The 20,931-nt window shown below is 42.7% G+C and overlaps 1 protein-coding gene across 7 annotated transcripts in view; it reads right to left on the bottom strand.

The window, feature by feature from the left end:
- Positions 1-20,931, bottom strand: part of LOC120066465 (neuronal cell adhesion molecule-like) — a 108,376-nt gene that overhangs the window by 14,830 nt on the left and 72,615 nt on the right. For 5 of the 7 annotated variants that reach the window (XR_005478773.1, XM_039017858.1, XM_039017855.1 and 2 more), the window contains exons 6-22: positions 20,640-20,810; positions 20,147-20,203; positions 17,271-17,382; positions 16,868-17,052; positions 14,186-14,317; positions 13,834-13,977; positions 13,603-13,714; positions 12,334-12,500; positions 11,364-11,511; positions 10,980-11,104; positions 9,344-9,445; positions 8,555-8,752; positions 7,997-8,067; positions 7,625-7,850; positions 6,271-6,386; positions 5,747-5,951; positions 5,415-5,537 (exon numbers count right to left, since the gene is read on the bottom strand). Coding sequence is in view for 6 of the 7 variants with exons in the window: in XM_039017858.1 (XP_038873786.1) it covers positions 5,415-5,537; positions 5,747-5,951; positions 6,271-6,386; positions 7,625-7,850; positions 7,997-8,067; positions 8,555-8,752; positions 9,344-9,445; positions 10,980-11,104; positions 11,364-11,511; positions 12,334-12,500; positions 13,603-13,714; positions 13,834-13,977; positions 14,186-14,317; positions 16,868-17,052; positions 17,271-17,382; positions 20,147-20,203; positions 20,640-20,810 (2,394 nt within the window). In the remaining variant the exon portion in view is untranslated. The remainder of the gene's footprint in view (positions 1-5,414; positions 5,538-5,746; positions 5,952-6,270; positions 6,387-7,624; positions 7,851-7,996; positions 8,068-8,554; positions 8,753-9,343; positions 9,446-10,979; positions 11,105-11,363; positions 11,512-12,333; positions 12,501-13,602; positions 13,715-13,833; positions 13,978-14,185; positions 14,318-16,867; positions 17,053-17,270; positions 17,383-20,146; positions 20,204-20,639; positions 20,811-20,931) is intronic. The other 2 variants (XM_039017859.1, XM_039017856.1) reach the window with 1 other exon arrangement.

Genomic DNA, 20,931 nt, shown 5'->3' on the forward strand with positions numbered 1-20,931 from the left:
GGATTAGAGAGGCGGAGGAGGGGTAAGGTAGGGGTGGAGGAGGGGAGAGGTGGAGGAGGGGGTAAGGTAGAGGTGGAGGATTGGAGAGGTGGATGAGGGGGTAAGGTAGAGGTGGAGGAGGGGAGAGGTGGAGGATTCGAGAGGTGGAGGAGGGGTAAGGTAGAGGTGGAGGATTGGAGAGGTGGATGAGGGGGTAAGGTAGAGGTGGAGGATTGGAGAGGTGGAGGAGGAGGTAGAGGTGGAGGATTGGAGAGGTGGATGAGGGGGTAATGTAGAGGTGGAGGAGGGGAGAGGTGGAGGAGGAGGTAGAGGTGGAGGAGGGGAGAGGTGGAGGAGGGGGTAAGGTAGATGTGGAGAGCTGTTTGTTGATGTTTCTGGTTTGGTCAATACAACATACTGTACATACATGGCTAACACACAGTACATACACAGGCTCAACTCTTATGTAATGACACCAGATAATAATGAGTACTATGGTGATAGTACTACACAGACATGAAGGACCTACTGTATGTAGTAACTCCTCCAGGAGTAAATCCTCCTGTAGTAACCCCTAATGTAATAATGCCTACTGTAACAACGCCTACTGTAATAACGCCTACCGTCCTGTAATAACTCCTCATGTAGTAACTCCTCCTGTAGTAATTCTTCCCATGATAACTCCTCCCGTAGTATCTCCTCCTGCAGTAAATCCTACTGTAATAACTCCACCCGTAGTGACTACTCCTGTAGTAACTCTTATGTAATGACACAAGATAATAATGAGTACTATGGTGGTAGTACTGCACAGACATGAAGGACCTACTGTAGTAACTCCTCCTGCAGTAAATCCTACTGTAACAACTCCACACGTAGTAACTCCTCCCGTAGTAACTCCTCCCGTAGTAATGCCTACTGTGATAACTCCTACTGTAGTAACTCCTCCCGTAGTAACTCCTCCCGTAGTAATGCCTACTGTGATAACTCCTACTGTAATAACTCCTCCCGTAGTAACTCCTCCCGTAGTAATGCCTACTGTAATATCTCCTCCTGTAGTAACTCCTCCCGTAGTAACTCCTCCCGTAGTAATGCCTACTGTAATATCTCCTCCTGTAGTAACTCCAACTGTAATAACTCCTACTGTAATAACTCCTCCCGTAGTATCTCCTCCCGTAGTAATGCCAACTGTAATAACTCCTACTGTAATAACTCCTCTTGTAGTAGCTCCTACTGTAGTAACTCCTGCTGTAGTAACTCCTACTGTAATAACTCCTACTGTAATAACTCCTACTGTAATAACTCCTACTGTAATAACGTCTACTGTAATAACTTCTACTGTAATATACCCTACCATAGCAACTCCTACTGTAGTAATTCCTCCCGTAGTAACTCCTACTGTAGTAACTCATCCTGTAGTAACTCCTCCCGTAATAACTCCTACTGTAATAACTCCTACTGTAATAACTCCGCCCGTAGTAACTCCTCCAGTAGTAACTCCTCCCGTAGTAACTCATACTGTAATAACTATTCCTGTAATAACTCCTCCCGTAGTAGCTCCTCCCGTAGTAACTCATACTGTAATAACTACTCCTGTAATAACTCCTCCCGTAGTAATTCCTACTGTAATAACACTTCCTGTAATAACTTATCCTGTAATAACTCCTACTGTAATAACTCCTCCCGTAGTAACTCCTCCCGTAGTAACCCATACTGTAATAACGTCTCCTGTAATAACTCCTATTGTAGTAACTCATCCCGTAGTAACTTCTCCCGTAATAACTCCTACTGTAATAAGTAATCTTGTAGTAACTCCTCCTGCAGTAAATCCTATTGTAGTAACTACTCCTGTAATAACTCCTCCCGTAGTAACTCCTACTGCAATAATACCCTCCCGTAGTAACTCCTCCCATAGTAATTCCTACTGTAGTAACTCCTCCCGTAGTAACTCCACCCGTAATAACTACTCCTGTAGTAACTGCTCCTGTAGTAACTCCTCCTGTACTAACTCATCCTGTACTAACTCATCCCGTAATATGTCCTCCCGTAGTAATTCCTCCCGTAGTAAATCCTCCCGTAGTAACTCCTACTGTAATAATTCTTCCTGCAGTAACTCCTCCCGTAGTAACTCCTACTGTAATTATTATTCCTGCAGTAACTCCTCCCGTAGTAACTCCTCCTGTAGTAACTCTTCCTGTAGTAACTCCTACTGTAATAACTCCTCCTGCAGTAATTCCTCCTGTAGTAAGTACTCCTGTAGTAATTCCTCCTGTAGATATTATTCCTGTAGTAAGTCCTCCTGTAGTAATTCCTCCTGTATTAATTCCTCCTGTAGTAATTCCTCCCATAGTAACTCATCCGTAGTAATTCCACCCGTAGTAATTTCCACTGTAATAACTCCTCCTGTAAAAACTCCTCCTGTAGTAATTCCTCCTGCAGTAAATCCTCCTGTAGTAACTCATCCTGTAGTAATTCCTCCTGTAGTAACTCCTCCTGTAGTAACTCCTCCTGTAGTAACTCATCCTGTAGTAACTCATCCTGTAGTAACTCATCCTGTAGTAAATCCTCCTGTAATTATTCCTCATTTAGTAACCATCCTGTAGTAACTCATCCTGTAGTAACTCATCCTGTAGTAACTCCTCCTGTAGTAATTCCTCCTGTAGTAATTCCTCATTTAGTAACTCATCCTGTAGTAACTCATCCTGTAGTAACTCATCCTGTAGTAATTCCTAATTTAGTAACTCATCCTGTAGTAATTCCTAATTTAGTAACGCATCCTGTAGGAACTCATCCTGTAGTAACTCATCCTGTAGTAACTCCTCCTGTAGTAACACATCCTGTAGTAACTCATCCTGTAGTAACTCATCCTGTAGTAACTCCTACTGTAGTAACTCATCCTGTAGTAATTGCTCATTTAGTAACTCATCCTGTAGTAATTCATCCTGTAGTAACTCATCCTGTAGTAACTCATCCTGTAGTAACTCATCCTGTAGTAACTCATCCTGTAGTAACTCCTCCTGTAGTAATGCCTACTGTAATATCTCCTCCTGTAGTAACTCCTCCCGTAGTAACTCCTCCCGTAGTAATGCCTACTGTAATATCTCCTCCTGTAGTAACTCCAACTGTAATAACTCCTACTGTAATAACTCCTCCCGTAGTATCTCCTCCCGTAGTAATGCCAACTGTAATAACTCCTACTGTAATAACTCCTCTTGTAGTAGCTCCTACTGTAGTAACTCCTGCTGTAGTAACTCCTACTGTAATAACTCCTACTGTAATAACTCCTACTGTAATAACTCCTACTGTAATAACGTCTACTGTAATAACTTCTACTGTAATATACCCTACCATAGCAACTCCTACTGTAGTAATTCCTCCCGTAGTAACTCCTACTGTAGTAACTCATCCTGTAGTAACTCCTCCCGTAATAACTCCTACTGTAATAACTCCTACTGTAATAACTCCGCCCGTAGTAACTCCTCCAGTAGTAACTCCTCCCGTAGTAACTCATACTGTAATAACTATTCCTGTAATAACTCCTCCCGTAGTAACTCCTCCCGTAGTAACTCATACTGTAATAACTACTCCTGTAATAACTCCTCCCGTAGTAATTCCTACTGTAATAACACTTCCTGTAATAACTTATCCTGTAATAACTCCTACTGTAATAACTCCTCCCGTAGTAACTCCTCCCGTAGTAACCCATACTGTAATAACGTCTCCTGTAATAACTCCTATTGTAGTAACTCATCCCGTAGTAACTTCTCCCGTAATAACTCCTACTGTAATAAGTAATCTTGTAGTAACTCCTCCTGCAGTAAATCCTATTGCAGTAACTACTCCTGCAGTAACTCCTCCCGTAGTAACTCCTACTGCAATAATACCCTCCCGTAGTAACTCCTCCCATAGTAATTCCTACTGTAGTAACTCCTCCCGTAGTAACTCCACCCGTAATAACTACTCCTGTAGTAACTCCTCCTGTAGTAACTCCTCCTGTACTAACTCATCCCGTAATATGTCCTCCCGTAGTAATTCCTCCCGTAGTAAATCCTCCCGTAGTAACTCCTACTGTAATAATTCTTCCTGCAGTAACTCCTCCCGTAGTAACTCCTACTGTAATTATTATTCCTGCAGTAACTCCTCCCGTAGTAACTCCTCCTGTAGTAACTCTTCCTGTAGTAACTCCTACTGTAATAACTCCTCCTGCAGTAATTCCTCCTGTAGTAAGTACTCCTGTAGTAATTCCTCCTGTAGATATTCTTCCTGTAGTAAGTCCTCCTGTAGTAATTCCTCCTGTATTAATTCCTCCTGTAGTAATTCCTCCCATAGTAACTCATCCGTAGTAATTCCACCCGTAGTAATTTCCACTGTAATAACTGCTCCTGTAAAAACTCCTCCTGTAGTAATTCCTCCTGCAGTAAATCCTCCTGTAGTAACTCATCCTGTAGTAATTCCTCCTGTAGTAACTCCTCCTGTAGTAACTCATCCTGTAGTAACTCATCCTGTAGTAACTCATCCTGTAGTAACTCATCCTGTAGTAAATCCTCCTGTAATTATTCCTCATTTAGTAACCATCCTGTAGTAACTCATCCTGTAGTAACTCATCCTGTAGTAACTCCTCCTGTAGTAATTCCTCCTGTAGTAATTCCTCATTTAGTAACTCATCCTGTAGTAACTCATCCTGTAGTAACTCATCCTGTAGTAATTCCTAATTTAGTAACTCATCCTGTAGTAATTCCTAATTTAGTAACGCATCCTGTAGGAACTCATCCTGTAGTAACTCATCCTGTAGTAACTCCTCCTGTAGTAACACATCCTGTAGTAACTCATCCTGTAGTAACTCATCCTGTAGTAACTCATCCTGTAGTAACTCCTACTGTAGTAATTGCTCATTTAGTAACTCATCCTGTAGTAACTCATCCTGTAGTAACTCATCCTGTAGTAACTCATCCTGTAGTAATTCATCCTGTAGTAACTCATCCTGTAGTAACTCATCCTGTAGTAACTCATCCTGTAGTAACTCCTACTGTAGTAACTCATCCTGTAGTAACTCATCCTGTAGGAACTCATCCTGTAGTAACTCATCCTGTAGTAATTCCTCATTTAGTAACTCATCCTGTAGTAATTCTTCATTCAGTAACTCATCCTGTAGTAATTCCTCATTTAGTAACTCATCCTGTAGTAATTCCTCATTTAGTAACTCATCCTGTAGTAACTCATCCTGTAGTAACTCATCCTGTAGTAATTCATCCTGTAACTCCTACTGTACACTAGACAACACTACAGACAGCAAAGAAGTGTTGGAATCATCAAGAAAAGGCTCTCAAATCTCTCAAATCTCAAATCTCTTACAGAACCTCTAGCTCTAAAGATCTACTATCTTATCCCTGATGCAACCTGTCCTTAACATAGGTAGAAACGTCCCTGTGAAGGCCCACCTTGCTGGTATTTGAGGATGTAGCCGGTGAGGTGTCCGTTGCGGTCGTTGGGAGGACCCCATTCCAGAGTCAAATTGTTCAGGTTAGAGTTGGTGATTCTCAGGAAAGATGGCCGCCCAGGAACTGCATGATAGACACAAAAGGAATATTCACACAAATGAATCTTCTTCTGTATTGTTTTGTAATGTAAGTTGAGTTGAGCACAAAAGCTTCCTTGAATGAGTACACTATCTATGGATGCCGGCCCACCAACACGGAGCGTTGACTTGAGAATGTCTGTTGTAGTTTCTATATTTTATGACGTAGAATTAATGAATGTTGGCTCCTCCTACCTCCTTCGGGGGTCTCAAACTGCAGGTTGGAGCTAGCGGGGCCCTCCCCCTTGCCGTTGTAAACCCTGACGTTGAACAGGTAGAGGCTGTAGGGCTGCAGGCCTGGGAGCATGCCATGACTCTTGTTCCCACTGAAGGTCAGAAGCTGCTGCTCCACACGGTGGGAGTTGTGTTTGTGGAGGCTCCGCTCAAGCCAGTAATACACCTGGTAGAGACAGATACAGAGGAGTTAGATGGGTGTGTGTGTGTTGGGGGGGGGGGGTTGTGGAGGCTCCGCCCACGACAGTAGTACACCTGAGATATACAAATATAGAGCTATGAAATTGGTGTGTGTGTGTGTGTGTGTGTGTGTGTGTGTGTGTGTGTGTGTGTGTGTGTGTGTGTGTGTGTGTCATGGTGGGGGGGGATAAGTGGCATGTGTGCGTACATGTGTCTGTCTGTGTGTCTGTTTCTATGCGTCTACTGTTTTGTATCACAGTATTACATTATCCTCTCATCTTTGAAGACAGCGTTGTGTACAGTACCTTGTATCCCTTGAGATGTCCCCGTACTGTCTTCGGTGGGACAGGCTCCCAGTGCACCTCAGCCAGGGTGCTGTTCAACACTAGGACCTGGACACTGTCTGGAGCCTGCACCGGCACTGTGGGAAACCCGGTCAGAGGGAACACAATTACAACAGAAACCAGTCACATTAAGGGACAGAACAACGCCACTTCATTTGAGACAATTACAACTTCTGCTGTAGTTCAAATCAAATTATTGGCCCAGTACACACGGTTAGCAGATGTTATTGGTCACATACACACGGTTAGCAGATGTTATTGGTCACATACACATGGTTAGCAGATGTTATTGGCCACATACACACGGTTAGCAGATGTTATTGGTCACATACACACGGTTAGCAGATGTTATTGGTCACATACACAGGGTTAGCAGATGTTATTGGTCACATACACACGGTTAGCAGATGTTATTGGTCACATACACACGGTTAGCAGATGTTATTGGCCACATACACAGGGTTAGCAGATGTTATTGGCCACATACACACGGTTAGCAGATGTTATTGGTCACATACACATGGTTAGCAGATGTTATTGGTCACATACACATGGTTAGCAGATGTTATTGGTCACATACACAGGGTTAGCAGATGTTATTGGTCACATACACAGGGTTAGCAGATGTTATTGGTCACATACACAGGGTAAGCAGATGTTATTGGCCACATACACACGGTTAGCAGATGTTATTGGTCACATACACACGGTTAGCAGATGTTATTGGTCACATACACACGGTTAGCAGATGTTATTGGTCACATACACACGGTTAGCAGATGTTATTGGTCACATACACACGGTTAGCAGATGTTATTGGTCACATACACACGGTTAGCAGATGTTATTGCGAGTGTAGTGATATGCTTGTAAGGACTAGAAGCGAGGCAGCCCTCTCTGTCGGCGCCATTTTGTTCACTAACTTCCAAGAACAGATCAAATGAAGAAGAGCTAGAACATGTAACAACTCTGTATCTGTCACGCCATGCAACACATCAGTCAGTTTTCAGGACACACATTCATACCTTACACCTTAAAAGCACTTCAATGGAGATTCTCCATTAGGGGCGGCAGATAGCCTAGTGGTTAAGAGTGTTGGGACAGTAATCGAAAGGTCGCTGGTTTGAATGCCTGAGCTGACTAGGTGAACAATCTGCCGATGTGCCATTGAGCAAGGCACCAAACCCTAATTGCTCTGGATAAGAGTGCCTGATCAATAAATAATAATGTTTAAAAACAATAAGCATGCTTTACAGTCCAGGAAACCGGCCCATAGTGTATTCTTAAAGAAACAAAATGGCGGTGCGTGACTCACAGTCCTCTCCGGAGTGTCCAGTGACCACAGCTGGATCAGGGCCAATCCCGTTGTTGTTAATGGCTTGAACCTTGACCTCGTATGGTGTGAAGGTGGGCGTCCCAGAGACCATGAACTTGGAGACGTTGGCCACGGTCACTGACGTCCAGTTCTTGTCCACATCCTTCTGTCTCCACATCACCTTGTACTGCAGGCCTGGACCGTTAGCCTGGAGGCCTGACATTGGCTATGAGTGACAGATAATCACATTGTTATTACTTTGACTAACAGTACTGCATTAATGAACAGCTGACAGGCACCATTCACAGTACTGCATTAATGAACAGCTGACACCATCTTTCTTACAAATAAAAAGTTACAGCTGTAGCTTACCTTCCACAATATCATAAGATTGTCATGTTCAATTCCAAAACCTTTAACTCCGCTGGGGTTCTCATCTGGAGCTGAAGCAGGTGAAGAAATGTCAATTACACAGAATGCCAAATCAACAGTATGCACAAATCAACAGTATGCACAAATCAACAGAATGCCAAATCAACAGTATGCATAAATCAACAGAATGCCAAATCAACAGTATGTCCAAATCAACAGAATGCACAAATCAACAGTATGCACAAATCAACAGAATGCCAAATCAACAGTATGTCCAAATCAACAGAATGCACAAATCAACAGTATGCACAAATCAACAGAACTCAACAGAATGCACAAATCAACAGAATGCACAAATCAACAAAATGCACAAATCAACAGAATGCACAAATCAACACAATGCCAAATCAACAGAATGCCAAATCAACAGAATGCCAAATCAACAGAATGCCAAATCAACGGTGCCAAATCAACAGTATGCACAAATCTATACACTGTATAAGTCAACTAATTATACAATCAACCCCATTATTAACAAGTCAATTCTAGAATCTGTACCTGCAGGGTTGGTCTTGTACATGTGGGAGGGGTTGGAGGGATCAGAGAGACCCACAGCGTTCAGCGCCAGGACTCTGAAGGAGTAGTGAACGTAAGGGGACAGTTCGAGGTGGGCCATGGTCTTGCTGCCCGGGACATGCGTCAGGTTGTGCCAGTGGCCATGATCGTGGAGAGAGTCTGTGTACTGGATCACAAATTCTGAGGGGGAACGAAGTGGACAAATTGTGAATGATTGCAGGGAATGTAGAATGACATTTGGAATGTGTTATCTAACTCCAGTCTTGGTATAGTTGACACAAGCCTAATCTCTCTGAGCTCCCTGATATACTGTATACCTAACAGCATTACCCTGGAAGATCCTGACACGATCAGAAACACATCAGATTCACCATTAAATACATATGATATGGGTAGTGCTGAACAAACATAATTAGCAAGTACTCTGAGTAGTGCTAACATCATTAAAAACAGTGAGGTTGACTACACCTAATAGCACTGTGGCTGTAGTCTCAAGATAATAATGATTCAGCCATTAGATAGGGTTCTGGGAATAGCAGTCTGTCATTAGCACCACACACACACACACACACACACACACACACACACACACACACACACACACACACACACACACACACACACACACACACACACACACACACACACACACACACACACACACACACACACACACACACACACACACAGGCCTCTCAAGGGACAATATGGATCAAACTAACACAAAGAGAAACATCAACACAGAAGCACACAGATACAGCAGGTGCGTACTGTGAATAGGGCTGTTGTGTTCCTCTCCAGGTATCCAGGTGAGCTGGACACTCCTGGGTTTCATGTCGGTCAGCTCCAGGTCAGTAGGAGGGTCTGGTTGTTCTGGAGAACACAGGACATTGAGCTCAGTACAATAGACAGCTACTTTACTGTACCTCTCAGCACAGCAACATTATTCATGCCATGCCACGTATGGAACCACAGACTGATAAAAAAATAAGTATGGAACACAGCAAGAGAAAACCCTTTTTATTGCCACAAGAAAGCTTTAGACAGATGAGCTGGATGGAAATGAAACATTTCACCCCACTCTGCAGCAGGGACAGAGACACCAAGCAGTGTGACAAACATATCTGTGGATTATAGAGATACTTCAGCATCTAGGCAATGAAGCCCTTTATCTACTGTACTTCCCCAGAGTCAGATGAACTAGTGGATACCATTATTTATGCCTTTGTGTGCAGTTTGAAGGAAGTTTGCGAACTAGTGTTTGCGCAATTGCTAACAAGCGTTAGCACATTGATTGGAAGTCTATGGTAACTGCTAGCATGCTAGTAGATACCATAGTCTTCCAGTCATTGCACTAACGCTAGTTAGCATTGGCTCACAAAAGTATCTCTAACTTTCTTCATACTGGACACAGAGACATAAAAATGGTATCCATGAGTTCATCTGACTCTGGGGAAGTAGACAAATGGCATTATTGCCAAAATCCCCAAGTATCCCTTTAAAGGCACTAGTAATTACTCCACACTCACAGACTCCGTTTTAGTGAGCTGTATTGCTGATGTATTCATTCAACAACACATGCTAAACAAAATAACAAAAGCACATTTAGGGAATTAAAAAAGTCGTCAAACTTTTTAAACTTTTAAAATAAAGAATGAATGATATAAGAAAATGGTGAAATCAAAAAGCCCTTTAAAAACGGTGGATAACTTAAAACAACTGTCTGTTGCTCCGTCCGTCCGTCAGTCCGGATGCTGGTGATGTCACACACAAACACTGTGAATGATCACATCTGCGAGCAGCGCAGCATGCTTGACTATGCAGACACATAATCCACACACGAACACACACACGAACACAAACACACACGCACACACACAAGCCCATGGGACTGGGAGCAGAGATGAGCATTTGTGTTTACTGCAGGTTTACCATAGATGACAGCTGGAGTAGGAGCTGCCTCTGCCAGGTAGGAGAACAGGTGGGAGTGAGGTAGGGGTTAAGTAGTTAGTGATTAGAGACACCAGGACACCCTCTCTTACTTGGCGTTATTTCACATAATAGAATAGAATATAGTATAATAGAATAGACTAATTTAATTTTTCCCAACAAAACTAACAGATACAACATTGTTACTGTCGTGTGATTTGAGGGATCATGAGCATGTTTCTGGTATGTAAGTTTACGAGAGAGAGTTACAGATGTAGGACCTTCATTTGATCAGCCTCGTGATTTACATAAATTCACTGAAAACCTGTCCTAACACACAGTTATATTAACAGTATTCCACTTTTCATGTAGCCTAATTTTGACCAGCTAATAGACTAACCACCGATCAAGCAACATCACGGATTAAACGTTCAAATCGTCAATACAGGTCTAATTAAGATCCCACATCTGTACATACCGATGACAGTGAGCTCAGCACTGGCAGAGTCATGGTCCAGAGTAGTATTCATTATGCAGGTGTAAGTTCCAGCATCGTTCTCTGTCACATCTGTTATGGTCAAGCTGTCAGAGTCCACCAGAAATCTGGGAAGACAAAGACAAAAATGGAAAAAAAGGGTCCGATCCTTAAGAGGTTTTTAAGGGTCCTCTTGTGTAAGTGTATAATCCTTTCTTTTGTGTTGAATTGTGTGTTTATGTATGCACTCAGGAAGCACTGACGGACTAATGAATAAACTAAATTGAACTAAACAAGAGTAGAATATACAAAAGCAGGACTTACTACTGCGGATATAATGGCACGTGCTCTATGTTGAAACATGAGTGTTTGAGTACCAGCACGTACCTCTCGTCGTCGGGCAGCTCTCCGTTGTCTTTCAGCCAGATCATGATGGGGATGAGGGTGGGGTCGTGTTTTACTTTACACTCAAACACCACGTTCCTGTTTCTCTGGGCCACCTTGTATTTCGGCTGCTTCAGGATACGAGTTGGCTCTGGGGGGGAGAAGTTACATCAGAAACAACGCATTATCCTGCTCCGTTGTTTATGTCAATGAGACTGATCTGGAGAAATTAAAGTTGGATAAATAAGTGGTGTTCAGGGCCATCAGTTTTCCCTGGTTAGATCACATGGTCAGGAAAAAGTATTGACCCTATGTTTCCTATATGGTAAACCTTCAGAAAAACACGTCCAGTAGAGAGAGAGAGAGAGAGAGAGAGAGCGAGAGAGAGAGAGAGAGAGAGAGAGAGAGAGAGAGAGAGAGAGAGAGAGAGAGAGAGAGAGAGAGAGAGAGAGAGAGAGAACACTGCCCACAAAATGAGGTGGAAACTGAGCTGCACTTCCTAACCTCCTGCCCAATGTATTAGAGACACATAATTCCCTCAGATTACACAGATCCACAAAGAATTCGAAAACAAACCCGATTCTGATAAACTCCCATATCTATTGGGTGAAATACCACAGTGTGCCATCACAACAGCATGGTTAGTGACCTGTTGCCACAAGAAAAGGGCAACCAGTGAAAAACAAACACCATGGTAAATACAACCCATATTTATGCTTATTTATTTTCCCTTTTGTACTTTAACCTTTTGTACATCGTTACAACACTGTATATAGACATAATATAACATTTGTAATGTCTTTATTCTTTTGAAACTTCTGTATGTTAAATATTTACTGTTAATTTTTATTGTTTATTTCACTTTGTATATTATCTACCTCACTTGCTTTGGCAATGTTAACATATGTTTCCCATGCCAATAAAGCCCCTTGAATTGAATTGAATTGAGAGAGAGAATAGTGTGGTATCTCACCTTTGACCTCCAGATAGACGTGGTTTTCAGCGATGCCCAGAGTGTTCCTGGCCACACAGATATACTTCCCACTGTTGAGGGCCTGGGCCACATATATCTCCAGAGTCCCGTTTTCATGCAGCAAGTAGGGGTCCCCTTCCAGGGTGCTGGACTGGCTGTCCTTAAACCTGACAGGGAATAGTGGAACCATAGGTTCTGAACTTTTAACCTGGGATTGGGGTCAGATTTTTTAACACACACATACCATGCAGTCCTGTTGCACATACTAAAACGTTTGTTTCCTAAAGTTAAAACCCTGTTTCTTAAAAATGCTACAGCACTGTGTTACAGCACTGTGTTACAGCACTGTGTTGCAGCACTGTGTTACAGCACTGTGTTACAGCACTGTGTTACAGCACTGTGTTACAGCACTGTGTTACAGCACTGTGTTACAGCACTGTGTTACAGCACTGTGTTACAGCACTGTGTTGCAGCACTGTGTTACAGCACTGTGTTACAGCACTGTGTTACAGCACTGTGTTACAGCACTGTGTTACAGCACTGTGTTACAGCACTGTGTTACAGCACTGTGTTACAGCACTGTGTTACAGCACTGTGTTACAGCACTGTATTACAGCATTGTGTTACAGCACTGTGTTACAGCACTGTATTACAGCACTGTGTTGCAGCACTGTGTTGCAGCACTGTGTTACAGCACTGTGTTACAGCACTGTGTTACAGCACTGTGTTACAGCACTGTATTACAGCACTGTGTTACAGCACTGTGTTACAGCACTGTGTTACAGCACTGTGTTGCAGCACTGTGTTGCAGCACTGTGTTACAGCACTGTGTTGCAGCACTGTGTTACAGCACTGTGTTACAGCACTGTGTTACAGCACTGTATTACAGCACTGTGTTACAGCACTGTATTACAGCACTGTGTTACAGCACTGTGTTACAGCACTGTGTTGCAGCACTGTGTTACAGCACTGTGTTACAGCACTGTGTTACAGCACTGTGTTACAGCACTGTGTTGCAGCACTGTATTACAGCACTGTGTTACAGCACTGTGTTGCAGCACTGTATTACAGCACTGTGTTGCAGCACTGGGTTACAGCACTGTGTTACAGCACTGTGTTACAGCACTGTGTTACAGCACTGTGTTACAGCACTGTGTTGCAGCACTGTGTTGCACACCCATTGATGCCAATACTGTGGCGCGGCCTATCTTTTTAGTACCCATAACTGCATGTAGAGTATACCAAAAAGTTCAAAGGTCATGAACTTACCATGTGATTTTGGGGATGGGCGAGCCGAAGGAGGAACAGTCCAGCAAGGCGTGGTTGTTTCTGATCACCTGGTAGACCTGGTTAGCTGGAGTCAATACTCTGGGTGTTTCAGCTATAAACAGACACAACACTGTGTTTGCAAGTTCAATGCACTTCAGTGACAGAAAAGCTGAGTTTCAAGCTTTAACTTTAAACTTCTGAGTTCTAAGTTTGAGTGAGGAGTCGACTCACAGAGAACGTTGACGAAGGCATTGGACAGCAGATATCCATATTCATTGGATGCGTTGCACTGGTAGACTGCACTGGATCCAGTCTGGACTTCCTCGAAGATGATGGTGTCACCTTCCACCTTCCTATTGGAGTCCTCAGGTGAATCTAGCAAGGCGTCAAAACACGTGTCAAAAGTTTCACCATAAACAAAGAAAATGTTTAACTTGAACATTGTCTGTGTGTCTAAACCTCACAATGGCAGATGCAATGACTTAATCCCAAATAGACTATGGTGTCTGTGCACAGTATGAACACTAAGAGACAGACACAGAGACAGAGACAGACAGACAGAGAATCAATACAGAGTACTCACTCTCTATGGGGATGCCATTCATGGCCCAGTTGATGGTGGGTTTGGGAGTACCACTGGCCCTACAGATCATTTGACCCTTCTCTCTAGGGGCCAGCACCAGGTTCCTGGGGGTAGTGATCCAGTACGGTGCCGCTGGGAGGGGAGGACCACATGAACACAAGGCAAGCAGACGGTTGGTTAAAGGTACATTTACATTTAAGTCATTTAGCAGACGCTCTTATCCAGAGCGACTTACAAATTGGAAAGTTCATACATATTCATCCTGGTCCCCCCGTGGGGAATGAACCCACAACCCTGGCGTTGCAAGCGCCATGCTCTACCAACTGAGCCACACGGGACCGTAGAATATAGAAGTTCAGTTGATGTTCACCTCACATTTGGACTTGAATGCTGACTGTATGGTTGGATCATTTTTTTATTTGTTTTTCAACAAGGCAATGTTGCTGTAGAATTTGCATCAAAATACAAGGTTAAACAACGGAAAACTAAAAAGGAATGTGACGGGAGAGAAAAATGGTCAGAAAGGTTACACAATACTGAAAGGCAGGAAAGCGGTTAATGACTGAACCCTCTGCTCCGGATACCACCATTTAAAAATCAATAAGGGAGATTGAAAGGGAGGATAAAAGCCCTGGAGGCAGCCGTACGTTCCTGAACCTTTCAGCCCTGCTCCTCACAGACCTTTTTTTGTGGTGTTATTGAATGGGTAGGACAGTGACAGTGGTGTGGTGTTATTGAATGAGTAGGACAGTGACAGTGTTGTGGTGTTATTGAATGTGTAGGACAGTGAACGTTTGTGGTGTTATTGAATGAGTAGGACAGTGAATGGTTGTGGTGTTATTGAATGGGTAGGACAGTGACAGTGTTGTGGTGTTATTGAATGTGTAGGACAGTGAACGTTTGTGGTGTTATTGAATGAGTAGGACAGTGAACGTTTGTGGTGTTATTGAATGGGTAGGACAGTGACAGTGTTGTGGTGTTATTGAATGGGTAGGACAGTGAACGTTTGTGGTGTTATTTGATGAGTAGGACAGTGAACGTTTGTGGTGTTATTGAATGGGTAGGACAGTGAACGTTTGTGGTGTTATTGAATGGGTAGGACAGTGACAGTGTTGTGGTGTTATTGAATGAGTAGGACAGTGAACGTTTGTGGTGTTATTGAATGGGTAGGACAGTGAACGTTTGTGGTGTTATTGAATGGGTAGGACAGTGACAGTGTTGTGGTGTTATTGAATGAGTAGGACAGTGAACGTTTGTGGTGTTATTGAATGGGTAGGACAGTGAACGTTTGTGGTGTTATTGAATGGGTAGGACAGTGACAGTGTTGTGGTGTTATTGAATGAGTAGGACAGTGAACGTTTGTGGTTGTAACGGCTTTCCTCCTCCTCTTCATCCGAAGAGGAGGAGCAGGGATTGAACCAAAATGCAGCGTTGTGTGATGACATATTATTTATTTAAACAAGACACAAAACGAACTATACTTGATTAACTACAAAACAACAAACGACGTAGACGCACCTGAACATAAGAACTTACGTATAACGAAGAACGCATGAAAACAGGAACAGACTACATAAACCGAACAAACGAACAAACAAAACCGAAACAGTCCCATGTGGCGTAACATAACACAGACACAGGAGACAACCACCCACAACAAACAGTGTGAAAACACCTACCTTAATATGACTCTCAATCAGAGGAAATGAAAACCACCTGCCTCTAATTGAGAGCCATATCAGGTCACCCTTTAAACCAACATAGAAACAGAAAACATAGACTGCCCACCCAAACTCACGTCCTGACCAACTAACACATACAAAAACTAACAGAAAATAGGTCAGGAACGTGACAGTGGTGTTATTGAATGAGTAGGACAGTGAACGTTTGTGGTGTTATTGAATGGGTAGGACAGTGAACGTTTGTGGTGTTATTGAATGAGTAGGACAGTGAACGTTTGTGGTGTTATTGAATGGGTAGGACAGTGACAGTGGTGTGGTGTTATTGAATGAGTAGGACAGTGAACGTTTGTGGTCTTATTGAATGAGTAGGACAGTGAATGGTTGTGGTGTTATTGAATGGGTAGGACAGTGAACGTTTGTGGTGTTATTGAATGAGTAGGACAGTGAACGTTTGTGGTGTTATTGAATGGGTAGGACAGTGACAGTGGTGTGGTGTTATTGAATGAGTAGGACAGTGAACGTTTGTGGTCTTATTGAATGAGTAGGACAGTGAACGTTTGTGGTGTTATTGAATGGGTAGGACAGTGAACGTTTGTGGTGTTATTGAATGAGTAGGACAGTGAACGTTTGTGGTGTTATTGAATGGGTAGGACAGTGACAGTGGTGTGATGTTATTGAATGGGTAGGACAGTGAACGTTTGTGGTGTTATTGAATGAGTAGGACAGTGAATGGTTGTGGTGTTATTGAATGAGTAGGACAGTGAATGGTTGTGGTGTTATTGAATGAGTAGGACAGTGAATGGTTGTGGTGTTATTGAATGAGTAGGACAGTGAACGTTTGTGGTGTTATTGAATGTGTAGGACAGTGACAGGCAGACAGGAAAGGCAGGAGGAGTCCACATCAGAAGGGCGGGTGCAGAATCCGGACCCATGCAGACCCTGCTATAGGCTACATGTGTGCTAGAGTTATCGGAACTAACTGCTAGGTCACATGACATACCTTTGACGGTGACACGGATGGTGTGGTGTATGGAGGCCAAGCGGTTGTGGGCAGTGCAGCGGTACTCGCCAGCGTCGGCATCGGATACGTTCACGATACGCAGTATCTTCTGGAAGGTCACGATGGAGGTACGCTTGTCAGGGAACTCCCCGCTCAGCTTACTCCACGAGACCTCTGGAGTGGGACTGGATAGGGAATAGGGAGAGAAGAGGGAGGGAGAGAGAGAGAGAGAGAGAGAGAATAGTGTGAAGACATACGTTTCCAGTGAACTTGTTTAGGTCACTATGATCTATAAGCACACATACATAATGGTAAAAATGAATTAATAATAGAGGTATACCGTACACAACACATAATACAGGTACAACACATTGGCAGTTTCTCATTGGCACTAAGTACTTACAGTCCTTCAGTGACGCACTCCAACTCCAGGACCTGTCCTCTCAGCACCATCTTGGAGCTGCTGGAGCCAGAAGGGATGAGGAAAGTAGGTTTCCTCTCCTCCGCCGAGCCGTCTGCAGTCACAACGGAGGGGTCAGAGACACAACAAGACTACTGCTGCTCTGTTCATTTTAATTCCTGGGGTTTTACCAAGGTCAGTGTTGTACCACTGTGAAGGTACAGGTCAGGGCTCACATACTCAAATGCAGCAGTTGACTTTTTAAAAGGTGATTTGTGTTTGAGCTGACATCAGCAGCGTTACTAGTGAAGAGTAAGGGAAATTGCCTTTAAAAGTCTAGCGCAGTGTACAGGTCGTAAATGTGTTGGAATGAATCCCTGCCTTCATGTCTTACTGTAAGGGGTTCTTGGTCGAGCGGTAGCACTGTACTAAGAGGTGGTGGATACCTACGACATCTTCTTTTCCTGTACAGTTATACCAAATAGTTAACTACTTTCCAGTTCAGTGAGGATAAGGATAATCTTTTCAAAATAATCATCTTTGGATAAGATACTATGATATTAAGAGTTCAACAAATGGTGCTTGTGATGATGGCAATGATCATACAGAAAGAGAGGTACGTCTCTGTCAGATCAGCCTGTCTGTAGCCTCATCTGTTGTACGGCTGACTGCGTGTCTGCGTGACATGTAGCTTCAGGGTACTCGACAGACAGACGCATAGGAAGTGACGCTTTTGCAAACGCTGAGAAATGAACTGATAGGAAATGAAAGATGTCAAAGACAGTGGAGAGGTTTTAAGTGGATTGGGAGGAAAGAATTCGGTTGGCTGGGTGAGGTGAATAGATTAACAGACTGGAGTGGCGGTGGTTGGAACATTCACCATTTGCTAGGCTGTCAATCTGCTTTGCTCTAATGAAATATATGACTATAATAGAGAGAAAGCTTTCCAAAAGTAGCCTACTGAATGTAATACAGACAGACCTACTGAATGTAATACAGACCTACTGAATGTAATACATACAGTCCTACTGAATGTAATACAGACCTACTGAATGTAATACAGACCTACTGAATGTAATACAGACAGACCTACTGAATGTAATACAGACCTACTGAATATAATACAGACCTACCGAATGTAATACAGACCTACTGAATGTAATACAGACCTACTGAATGTAATACATACAGACCTACTGAATGTAATACAGACCTACTGCATGTAATACATACAGCCCTACTGAATGTAATACAGACCTACTGAATGTAATACAGACAGACCTACTGAATGTAATACAGACCTACTGAATGTAATACAGACAGACCTACTGAATGTAATACAGATCTACTGAATGTAATACATATAGCCCTACTGAATGTAATACAGACAGATGTACTGAATGTAATACAGACCTAATGAATGTAATACAGACAGACCTACTGAATGTAATACATACCCTACTGAATGTAATACAGACCTACTGAATGTAATACAGACCTACTGAATGTAATACAGACAGACCTACTGAATGTAATACAGACCTACTGAATGTAGGTCATTCAGTAGGTATGTCCGTATTACATTCAGTAGGTCTGTATTACATTCAGTAGGTCTGTCTGTATTACATTCAGTAGGTCTGTATTACATTCAGTAGGTCTGTATTACATTCAGTAGGGCTGTATTACATTCGGGAGGTCTGTATTACATTCAGTAGGTCTGTCTGTATTACATTCAGTAGGTCTGTCTGTATTACATTCAGTAGGTCTGTATTACATTCAGTAGGTCATTATTACATTCAGTATGTCTGTCTGTATTACATTAATTATGTCTGTATTACATTCAGTAGGTCTGTCGGTATTACATTCAGTAGGTCTGTCTGTATTGCATTCAGTAGGTATGTCCGTATTACATTCAGTAGGTCTGTATTACATTCAGTAGGTCTGTCTGTATTACATTCAGTAGGTCTGTATTACATTCAGTAGGTCTGTATTACATTCAGTAGGGCTGTATTACATTCGGGAGGTCTGTATTACATTCAGTAGGTCTGTCTGTATTACATTCAGTAGGTCTGTCTGTATTACATTCAGTAGGTCTGTATTACATTCAGTAGGTCATTATTACATTCAGTATGTCTGTCTGTATTACATTAATTATGTCTGTATTACATTCAGTAGGTCTGTCGGCATTACATTCAGTAGGTCTGTCTGTATTGCATTCAGTAGGTATGTCCGTATTACATTCAGTAGGTCTGTATTACATTCAGTAGGTCTGTCTGTATTGCATTCAGTAGGTATGTCCGTATTACATTCAGTAGGTCTGTATTACATTCAGTAGGTCTGTCTGTATTACATTCAGTAGGTCTGTATTACATTCAGTAGGTCTGTATTACATTCAGTAGGTCTGTATTACATTCAGTAGGGCTGTATTACATTCGGGAGGTCTGTATTACATTCAGTAGGTCTGTCTGTATTACATTCAGTAGGTCTGTCTGTATTACATTCAGTAGGTCTGTATTACATTATTACATACAGACAGACAGAATGTCAATTTGAATTTACAAAATATGAGCAAGGCAAAGGAGGAACCATCATGCAATGGTTCATTTTAGTCATTTGAAATGATGTTAATACATTGTTGCTGTAGAAAAGATAATGTCTTTCACAAAAATGTATTCTTTGGTCACGTTATGGTGGGAAGTGTGGTTAGGTTAAGGTTTAGGGGGTTAATGCTAGTGCTTGATTTCTAGTATTGGTTTACTACTAAAGAAGAGGCCAATCACAAGGGTAAGGTTAAGGTTTAGAGGTCGATGTTAGTGGTTGGTTTCTATTGGTTGACGAACTATGGGAGGGTAGAGCCACTAGGGGTTGCCAAAACTCACCACTAAAAAAATCTGTTTCATTGAATAAAGCAGCAACAGTCTCATTGAATGCATCCACTGTAACACAACAGAAAATAATCAAACATGCCACATGTTGAAGTCAATAAAGTGATTGGACAAATAAACATGGATGGTTGAATACTGAAATCAAACTGTGTGAACTGAAGAAAATGCTGAATGATGATCATAGATATACTGTAGATAAAGAATAGATGGTCAAATCGTGTCTGTGAATCTGTATCGTCATGACGATCAGTCAGTGGTAACTGGACTGTATTAGAAAGCCTTTTGTTGTTGAGAGAGGCTTTTCATGATGACTACTAGACTACTACTGGTGACGCTGAGGTTGGGATCACTGACAGGAAACTCCTATACAAACTGACACACACATTCAATGCTGAGCATGCACACACACACACACACACACACACACACACACACACACACATTCACGCGCACACACACATTCACACACACACACACATACACTTACGGTTGAGCACTAAGAGAGTGATGGGTTGTTTCTGCTGGATGGTCTGAGTGTGAGGGAAACGGGCGTAACAGATGTAGTCGTTCCTCGAGTCCTCCGTCAGAACGTTGGAGAAGTACAAGTCTCCGTTCAACGCCTGGAACACACGGCTACTCTGAGGCAGTCTCTGGAAGTCTGGGGGAGGAGAGGAGTCAACATGAGGAGAGGAGTCAACGTGAGGAGAGAAGTCAACAAGAGGAGAGAAGTCAACATGAGGAGAGCAGTCAACACGAGGAGAGAAGTCAACACGAGGAGA

The sequence above is a fragment of the Salvelinus namaycush genome, chromosome 21 (genome assembly GCF_016432855.1).
Source record: "Salvelinus namaycush isolate Seneca chromosome 21, SaNama_1.0, whole genome shotgun sequence".
NCBI classification, from domain to species: Eukaryota; Metazoa; Chordata; class Actinopteri; order Salmoniformes; family Salmonidae; genus Salvelinus; species Salvelinus namaycush.